This window comes from Pleurodeles waltl, chromosome 10 (assembly GCF_031143425.1).
Source record: "Pleurodeles waltl isolate 20211129_DDA chromosome 10, aPleWal1.hap1.20221129, whole genome shotgun sequence".
Lineage (NCBI taxonomy): Eukaryota > Metazoa > Chordata > Amphibia > Caudata > Salamandridae > Pleurodeles > Pleurodeles waltl.
Genome location: NC_090449.1, coordinates 460558147 through 460568005, shown reverse-complemented (window position 1 = coordinate 460568005; position 9859 = coordinate 460558147). Strand labels below are relative to the sequence as shown.

At 44.8% G+C, this 9859-nt stretch overlaps 1 protein-coding gene across 1 annotated transcript in view; it reads left to right on the top strand.

The window, feature by feature from the left end:
• The first annotated feature begins 2006 nt into the window (after positions 1 to 2006).
• ASB10 (ankyrin repeat and SOCS box containing 10) overlaps positions 2007 to 9859 on the top strand; it is a 943773-nt gene continuing 935920 nt past the window's right edge. Inside the window, exon 1 of the mRNA XM_069210746.1 lies at positions 2007 to 2328. Coding sequence (XP_069066847.1) covers positions 2010 to 2328 — 319 coding nt within the window. The 5' untranslated portion in view covers positions 2007 to 2009. The remainder of the gene's footprint in view (positions 2329 to 9859) is intronic.

Here is a 9859-nt window from a genome sequence, read left to right as displayed (position 1 = left end):
GAGGATAGTTTATATTTAGCATCTATGAATACAGATTAGTCCAAACGCTCCTATAACTAGGACACCATGTGGAGACCTGAAGGTGGTTAAGGCCTTCACTGAGATTTTCATTGCCCCTAAAATAATTCATCTTGTTAAATCAGATAAAGCCAGTGATTTAACAAGTGATCAGCACACTGGTTTAACACTATGTAATAGCAATGATAAGGCTCCATCTATAACAACATTAGCCACATGTAAGATAAATATGACAAATAATTTGTCTCTTGTTCACCCGATGGATTGGAAAAGAATGTTGTGAACTGACCTATGTACTAATAGGTCATTTCAATTCTGATTTGTAGTATCTCTTCAGTATTCATGAGGTAAGGTGCAATTCACTGTGGTTGGATGTTTTCATGGGAATGGGTCTTGGCTGCTGGTGTCAGAAGACCACCATGTCTGTTATCACATTTACTGAAATACCAAAGCCACATTTTGAGAGTGTGTGGCTTTGATGTATAAATTTAAATATACACTTTTGCTATTTTAACCAATTGTGCTTATTTTAAGTAGGATTATTTGTCAAAGCTGGTCCATTATAATGAGTTCAAATTACAAATTTCAATACATTTCTTCATGCTTTAAAGTTTGTGATCACACCCTTATATTTATAGGAACTTTTGTTTACTGGTAAGTAGGACACAATTAAATTGTTTATTTTAGTTGCTTTTCTTTTAGGAAGGTCTCACACGTGGGAGTTTGCAACTTTTTTTGTACTCTCCATCCAGGAGAATTGATTTGCTGTAGCCTTGTGAAGCTCTCTCTAGGGGGCAGCAGCATTACTGCAGGCATATGAGTCTCCCTTGAGGGAATGACAAATGTATGTGTCTTATTCTAAGGGAAGGATGGAGCTCAGTATCAGGAAGAACGGCAAGCATTTCCAAAATTCTTTGATTTGGGAGGAGTATTTTGTGTATACTGACAGTACTTGTACAACACTCCAATAGAGGAGATCAGTCGGGGCTCGCTTCGCTCATAAGGAGCGGAGCGGGTGCGGCGCGCTGGGGTGGGATCTAAAATTTAAAAAAATGAAAACGTACCTTTTCGCCACCGCACCCCGCTCCTCTCCTCGGCTGGCTGCAGGCAGACACAGGCTCCTAGCCTGTCCTGCAGCCAATCCTGACACTGCTCAGAGCAGCGTTAGGATTGGCTGGGAGCACCCAGGCAGGGCCCTAACAGAGGAGCCGCCCTTGGAGGAGATGCTGGTTCACAAGTAGTTACTAGAGGGCTCTCTCAAGACATATAAAAGTAATTTAAATGTCAATTACAATGCTGTGTGTGGGGTGTGTGGCTTCAACCAAAAATCTGCATATACAATCTAGGTTGTCTAATGAAGTGCTAATTGTCAGTAGGATAAATTATCCAAAACTTGTTTATAGTGAGGAATGAACATCGTAATTTTCAATAAATGTCTTGACAGTTATAAAAATTGTTGATGTAACCCTATTATTAAATAAAAACTATAAGTCACTGGGAAGTGCAAGTGTCTGCCAATTGCTATTTTTGGGGAATTATTTTTTTAGGTATATGTATACATGTACAAGGGCAAAATACAGTCACTCAAAGTGCAGTCACTAATGGCTACAGTGGGCTGGTCAGTTTATCTATACTTTTTGCTGGGGGTAGGAGGAGGTATAATTTGAATGACATGTCAACAGATGATGAAAGAATATTAACTGGGAGCACCTACATATGTGTGTGTTTTCTGTATAATATTTATTAGAGAACATGAAGCTGTCAACAGCTAAAGTTGTCTTTAAACCAGAACTAAAAAGACTAACGAGTTCCAGAATGAATAACCTGATGACCTAATGACACTCAAAGCTGGTAAACAAAATACCAGGCACCGGAGGGAAAGCAGAATGTTTTATTTTTAGCCCTGCAGAATGAATATCGTGCGTGGCTCGCCTAGAGCCAATGTCCCGTGCCAGACCACAAGGTCAATCAGACAGAAGCCTAACAGCGCCATGCCGGGCAGTACCTTTGCCTTCTCCTCTTCGGCTCTGCGGTCTCTGCGCCTGGAAGAAGAGCTTCTAGAACGCCACAAATACGTCCAAAGGCGGAACCGAGCTCTACAGAAAACTAGTTCAGCGCCGTGGCTAAGCAGGGGGCTGGGACATTTTACCCGGCGCATGGATTCACAGGTCTGCAGCGATCCACTGGTGCAGAATGCTCTCTTCAGCGGAGACTTGGGAGAGGTGCAACACTTCTTCAGTGAGGATGCACCCGTTAACCTAATCATCGAAGCACGTGGGGACGAGCTCAGATGGACGAGCGGCGAACTTGGTAAGAGGCTCGGGGCCCTGGCAGAGTTATATTGTATTATTGAAAATCGAATTAGGGGAAGATACTCGCTGGGCTTCTCATCAACTCCAGTCTGCTCTGCCTCTGCCCATTCAGCAGATTCAGCACCCTGCAACCCGCCCCCATTATCACAGAAGACGAGAAGCGGCTGACTGAAAAATACTTGTGCAGTAGGCTGATATTTGGTATTCATATGATTGTAACAATTCTTTGCAGTGTAACCAGTGCTTTAAATGGGAAAAAATAAGTGCAGGTACTCATTAACATATACTAGTAGTGTGGTGGGTGGGGCTAGGGGCGGGGCTAAGAGCAAGACATGGGATACTTTGACTTATATACCAGTTGCAGCACATGCCAAGGCCCATGAGAAATGTGTTTGAATAAACAAAACAAGTTAACTCGTTAAACGAAATGTAAGCGAAACACAACACTATTTATCTTACTGGCATACATATTTGCTGTCGTTTTGCACAATACTATATATTCTTGAACGTGCACACACAGAAAGAAACAACCAGAGGCGCACACCCAAAGCATTCCACACAGTCCTCCTTAAAGTGCCCCGATTCTCTCTCTTTCATTCGCTTTTCTCTCACACAAAGACACACACATACCAGCAGGCAAACACACATACATAAGCAGACCCTTGTTCAAGAGACTCAGGTTGGATCAAAGCCATTTTAAACTTTCCTCCCATGTCTTTCTTAGTTGTCACTGTGAGCGGGCTGCCTCAATTTTTGTGTTTACACAAAAGCACACGAGTGCGTAAATGTGATTGTCAGCACAGGGCCTGAATGGACCCTGTTCTGTCAAACACAGCGTGATCGTAAATACCCAGACATTAGGCACATAATCCCCACTGAATAGCTCAGCGGGGTCAGTTTAGGGCAACAGAAGTACCTTTGCTGTCAGAGGCGGGTTGAACTCTGAGAGCCTAGTGCTCGCCAGCATTAACCGCTAATGAGCCTACCTTTCATGGGTACCGGTACTCTGCTTGGTAGCAGAGAAGTGCCGGTACTCAGAGTGAAAAAAATAAGAAGTGCCGGTACTCAGTACATGTGAGTACCGGCACATTTAAAGTACTTTGCATGCCTTATGAAGACACTTTAAATGGCAGAGGACTTCAAGCAGTAAACTAGTGCAATGCTTATTACAAAAATCCATTTTTAGGTTTCACCTGCACAGCGCTGTGCTTGTGAAATCTGTTGTATTAAATATACATCTTAAAAGGGGCTAACATCCCTGCTTTCCTTGAGTTCATTGGTTCATGTGTTTGCCACTTTCTTTTCCTCCGTTTTTATTGGCTGGGACACTATTTTCTTGCATTTACCAATGCTTTTTCTAAGTGTGCTTGTCTTATCAGTTTCCCGGGTGCAGTGAAGTACTGTTTTCATCCGCTTTGTGGGACTTTTTTGGGTTGAGCCTAGACAGCCCTTCTGCAGTCTCTAAGATCTGCTGGTACTGCTTGTTAACTACTTCCAAACTAATGTTTTACCTCTGCAGAGCTGCCCGATTACTTAAGGGCTCAGCTGCTGCTCAGATTGGGTGTGTCTGAGCCAGTTTCACGGACTGATCGAGCATGCACTCCACCGTTCCACAGGGGCCTCCTGTGTTCTTTGTGCACCTTCCGATGCCCCTGGGGCCATAGTAGGAATCCTCATCCGTGTGCCTTTCTGGTGTGGAATAAAAAAAAATCATGTTAAGAATTTTAGATTCTTTTAAGGACTCGGAGGATAGGATTATGCTTCTCCTTCCTTGCTGTTTATTGACCAGAAATCGACAGCAGTTAATCAAAAAAAACTTTTTTAACAAACTACATTTCCCGTAAAACATAGCATGACCTCATATCACATGCACAAATCCCCATGTTTCTGTCCTTATAAATCACAGTCGCCATGTTGAACACCTCTTTCTTTTCGTCAGTGGCTGAATGCACTTCAGAATCTTTATTCCATAGCTGGGTATGAATGAAACACTCCTATCTCAACCAAACATCGAGGGTAAACTCTGAAGTAGGACATCCAAATTATGTAAAATGTGAAGGACACAATATCAGAATACTTTATTACAGCTCAAAGCCTGTCAAACTGAAGGACACAGCATCAGAATACTTTATTACATCTCAAATCATGTAAAACTGAAGGACACAACATCAGAATCATTTATTGCATGCTGGTGGGTAACATAATCAGGGGACATTGCAGTGAAATAATCTAACATTATTTATGTGTGGGTGGGATAACCCTCGCCTCCTAGTCCTGAGGAGAATCTAAAATTCTTAACTCGTTTGCTAGAAAAGTTTTTATTGTATGGAGGCTTCAGATTATGCTTGTTCAAAGCTCATCTAATCCAATGAAGGCTTTAACCAAACCCATTTGTAGAAAAAAAGATAATACTGAGTCCTCTCGTTTGTGATGTCCGAGACCCTTGAAGAATGTCATGACTACAAGAACATATATATTATAGTGTTGAGACCCCGACCAGTTGTATTGAATAAGCTCTCAAACATGTGGCAGTTGCATGTGCTAAGGGGCAACACTCTCCTTCAGATTGATAAGGAAACCATCAGACTGGACAATACTGTAGATATATATAATCCAAAAGTAAATCTCTTAAAGAAATTATGAGAATTCCTGAGAGGGATAGCAACTGTTTGTTCGCTCAGAATAAGTGCGAAACTGGGATCGCTCAGAGAACAAAAAAGAAATTAGCATATTATAGAAAACGCCATCAACGCCTAACATGATGACTGAAAACCAATCCAGGAAAAAGGCTGCACTTGATGAGACTAAGGCGTGGTCATCATCCTTTGATTGTATGGAACAAATTATATGAAAATGTTGGCTTGTCTCCTTCGTATATGACCTGCAGTTGAAAATACTTTTTCAGACGGCAGAACTTATCAGAAGAGAGGAATCTGTTATGAGAATACTCCATACATCTCAATGAACAGAAGGCAGAGGAGTCCACTGGACTGCTCCTACATTAAGAAAGGATATGCAGATAGTATCACTTAAGCAGAGAACTCGAAAAAGGTGAAAACAAAAATCTGAGTGTCTCATGCCTAGTAACAGGCGACAGAAGGGAAACGGAGTTCATTATGTCTTAAAACTATTATGCTTTCCCGGTAAGTCCCCCCCCGCCTCTAGGGAAAAGGCATCTTCTGAAGGACAGAGCCAAATTATCATTTGAGAAGATAAATGTTGGAACATACTTGTGAGAATAGGGAACGCAGATCCATTGGGTAAAAGGTAAAGGGAATCGGGCCATCGTAGGGACTCTCAGACGCATCAGGTCCCGAATGTTTACAACTTGATGGAGTAAAAGAATATTTTTTGAATACGCTGAACTAGTTAACTCAGAATATTCAAAACTATGAAAGAGCATGGCCTCCCTTGGGATAAACCCTTAACAAGAAATGAACAACCCCAAAGTAAAATAACCCATATGAACTATTAGGTTAGGGACATTCATTCCTTAAACGGACCAGAAAGGTACAGGCAAGTATTGACTGTTCTCCTCTACAAATGCCGCATAGAGGGACCAAAGTATTAATATACCTGAGACTAACATCACTGAGAGTTTCAGCTTCCAAGACTTGAGAGGCTCACTGACCTCTAAGGGAGATTGATCCGTATGAGTTCTCTCAGTTGCGCACAGTGGAAAGAATCTGAAGGAAACTGAAAATGTCACTTCAGTACTTTACCGTTTTGCGGGAAAACTACATATACACCAGAAGGATCTAACACAGTCCCTGGTGGTTGATTGGTCGATGCAGGATAGGTTACTCACCTCTGGAGAAAGAAACTGAGTCTGTGAAACACCAGGTAGATTGGAGAGAGAGAGGGGGGAAGATTGTATGGAATAAAAGATCAACCGGTCTGTGCGTTAGTCTTGGAGAAAGAAGAGGAACTGGACTGACTGAGTCCAATTAAAATTCAAGAAACCATCTGCATAGAGAGCACATAAGAATATGTTATCTTTAGAATAGTCTTGTTTCAATCAATTGCGTACCATGAGGACATAAGGGAAGGGGGCCAAAAATCGAACACTTATCCAATAGCGACTTACATCCACTGAAAGATACGTAAGAAGTACAGAACTAAACCCATAGACTGATGCATGGAGACACATACTTCTAATTCAGAGAACCAACTTTTTTTTTAATAAAGAATTTTTATTGATTTTAGGGAGAACGAAAAGAAATAACACAAATGTAAGTACAAACGTAAATAACATGGCACCATTAACCTGAATACGTCTATCGTCCTGTCGGCCCCCACGGGATATGTAAACATTGTGTATACACACTCAAAGAGATCAGAGCCAGTAGTCCTCGGTGTTGCAACGATTGAGAGAGATTTTTTGAGTGGTAGTGTAACTAAGGCACGGTTCTCTCAACACATAAGATTGTATCTCTGGACTGTCTTTCCCCCCCCTTCCATAAGTTTTTGTTCGGGAATGAGGATTGTCCGTGAGTTCATCTGTCGCAGACAGGTTAGTTGCCCAGCGTGTTCTCCCATTTCCCCCATACTCTATTGTATTTGTTAGGGCACCCCCTCGCCTTGTACACTGGCTTTTCGCACTGTGCACACCAGTCTACACCCCGCCTCCATTTGGCGAGTGCTGGTGCCCTTTCCGATTTCCACTCTGTCATAATGTCTCTTTTTGCTACCAGGCACACCACTCCAAAAAAGGTTCGATCTGCTCTAATCAACCCTGTCTCCCCGGTGGCTCCCAGCAAGATCGGTACAGGGGACGCCTCCACAGCTATTTGTAAGACCTCTGAGATCTCCCCTAAAATCGTTCTCCAGTATAGCTCTATAGTGGGGCAGGTCCAGACCATGTGGAAGAAGTCAGCTTCTGGGTGTGAGCATCGAGGACAACTGGCTGTAGGTCGGAGACCTGCCTGAAAGAGTCTTTTGGGGGTGAGGTATGCTGCGTGCAGGAAGAGAGTTTGTAGCAATTGGAATCGAGAGGTTATGGCCGTTGACCGAGGGGACAGTAATACTTCCCTCCAGTTTGTGTCATCTATGGGGCCAACCCACCCCTCCCATTTTTGACGAAGTCCTTCGAGGGAGGGGGATGTGTTAGTAAGGATGGAGCGATATATCTGGGATATTCCCCTTTTACCCAGGCCTCCCATCAGGATCCTCACTTCCAGTGGGCTGTGTTCAGGAATATTGTCCCCTGTTCGTATGTGTGATAGTAGAGCGTGTCTGAGTTGTAGATATTTGTGGAATTGGGTATTGTTCAGTGAGTAAGTTCCCTGGAGTTCCTCAAAGGATCGCATGTGTGACCCACCCCAGATGTCCCAGAGGGTGGATATCCCGATGTTGTCCCATTTCCTGAAACCTTCCAATGCGGAGACTTCCCCCAGCCACTTCCCCCGCCAAAGAGGGGTCTGTTGGGTGAGCCGATGTTACCAACCCGGTACCTTTTGGGCCGCTCGCCACCCTGTAAGAATCACTCTAGTCACCTCTGGGATAGTCTGCGGGATCTGGCCTCCATATAGTGCGTTAAAAATCCCATTATAGCCCATTACTTGGAGTTCTAGTCTGTACGTTGGGTCAGTCCAAGCTCCGGCCAGCCATTCGTTAACCACTAGCAAGTGCGTAGCCAAATAATAAAAATAAATGTTTGAGATCCCCAGCCCCGTCATGGACATCTCTTTGACATGTGGCGAAGGATAGTTTTCGGCGGGAGCCGTGCCACAAAAATTGGCGCGCTGCCGCCTCTACTTCTTTGAACCATTTCTGGGGGACCGGGAGTGGGAAGTTCTGTAATTGGTATAGAAATCTGGGGAGTATCATCATTTTATATAGTGCTATTCTACCCAGTAGATTAAGGGGTAGGGTCCGCCAGCGTGTGAGATCTTTCTTGGTATTCTTAATGAGGGGGGTAATATTTAGTTCCCATGCTAGTTCAGGTATCATGGCTATATGGACACCCAAATATTTAAAACTGTTTCGACGGATCGGGATATTTTGTTGCCAGTCGACGCATTCTCTGGAAGGATGCAAAGGGACCAGTAGGGATTTGCTCGGATTTAAAGTCAGACCAGAGGCTTGTGAGAAAAGGTCTAGAAGTTGTAGGATTCGTGGGCCACTCGTGGCCGGATTGGAAAAGTAGATGACATCGTCCGCGTACAAAGCTACCCGGTCCTCTGGGCCTGTAGGCCACGACCAGTCCTCTAACAGGGGGTCCTCTCTCAACAGCTTCGCCAATGGTTCAATTGCAAGGGCAAACAGCAGCGGGGACAGTGGGCATCCCTGCCGAGTACCACGACAGATGGGAAATGGTTCGGAGGCTACCCCATTCACTTGAATACGAGTGGTTGGAGTAGAGTAGCCTGATAAGGCCGCGGAATTTGGGTTGATACCATTATTTCCTAGGACTTGCTCCAGGTAGGACCAGTCCACAGTATCAAAGGCTTTTTCAAAGTCGAGTAAGAGAAGGGCCAGAGGGAACCGAGTCAGAATGTTGCGGTGTGCCAGTGCCACATTCAATCGTCTAATGCAGTGTCTGGTGCTATGTGACGGCATGAATCCACACTGGTCTGGATGTACTAGTGAGTGGAGCGCTTCCTTCAACCTGGTCGCGAGCACGGTTGATAGCACTTTAATCTCGGTGTTCAGGAGGGAGATAGGTCTGTACGCCGAACGGTTACGCGACGGCAGTTGGGTCTTCGGGATTACTACTAGTGTGGCTTGGTCAATCCCAGCAGGGAAACAGCCGGCTTTCTCAGCTTCATCATACATATTAAGTAGGTAGGGACCTAGGATGTCCCCGCGTTTGTTGTAAAGTTCCGATGGGAAGGCGTCTGGGCCGTGTGTTTTGCCCGAAGACAGGTTGGATATTGCTGCTGTAATTTCGGCCAGTGTTAAGGGTTCGCCTAAGTGTTCCCTGGTCGCTTGTGATATCTTAGGAAGGACAATGTCGTCCAATAGGGGGGACTCCCTTTCGGCCGGGGGCCGCGGCCGGGGCCGCTCCGTGTATAGTTGTGCGTAGTAGGAGGCAAAACTCTGAATGATTTCAGTAGGAGTCTTCGCGAGTGAGCCCGTCTCGTCCTCAACCTCGGGGATAATTCTATCGGCTAGTGGGCGCGAGGCTAACCAATGCATGAGTTTGCCGTTCTTGTCTCCCCAACCGTATACGCGAGCTGCTGATGCTCTCCAGGCATGCTTTGCGGATTCTAGTACCAATTGTTTAATTTCCTCTCTAACCATAGTAAGGCGTCTCAAGACTGACGCTGAGGAGGTCTAATGCCTTGGCTTCGAGATCCGCCACCTGGGAATTGCACGTGCATTCTCGGGCGCGCACACGGTGTTTAGCGTAGCCTCTAAGTGTGGCCTTGCACGCCGCCCATATCGTGCCTGGGGATTTCACGGACCCTAAGTTCTGTTCAAAATATTGGGTAAGATGGTCCCTTATCTCGAGGGTATACTCCTCGTCCTGTAAGTACCATGCATTCATGCGCCACGTTGGGCGCTGGGTCGGGTCCACACCATCC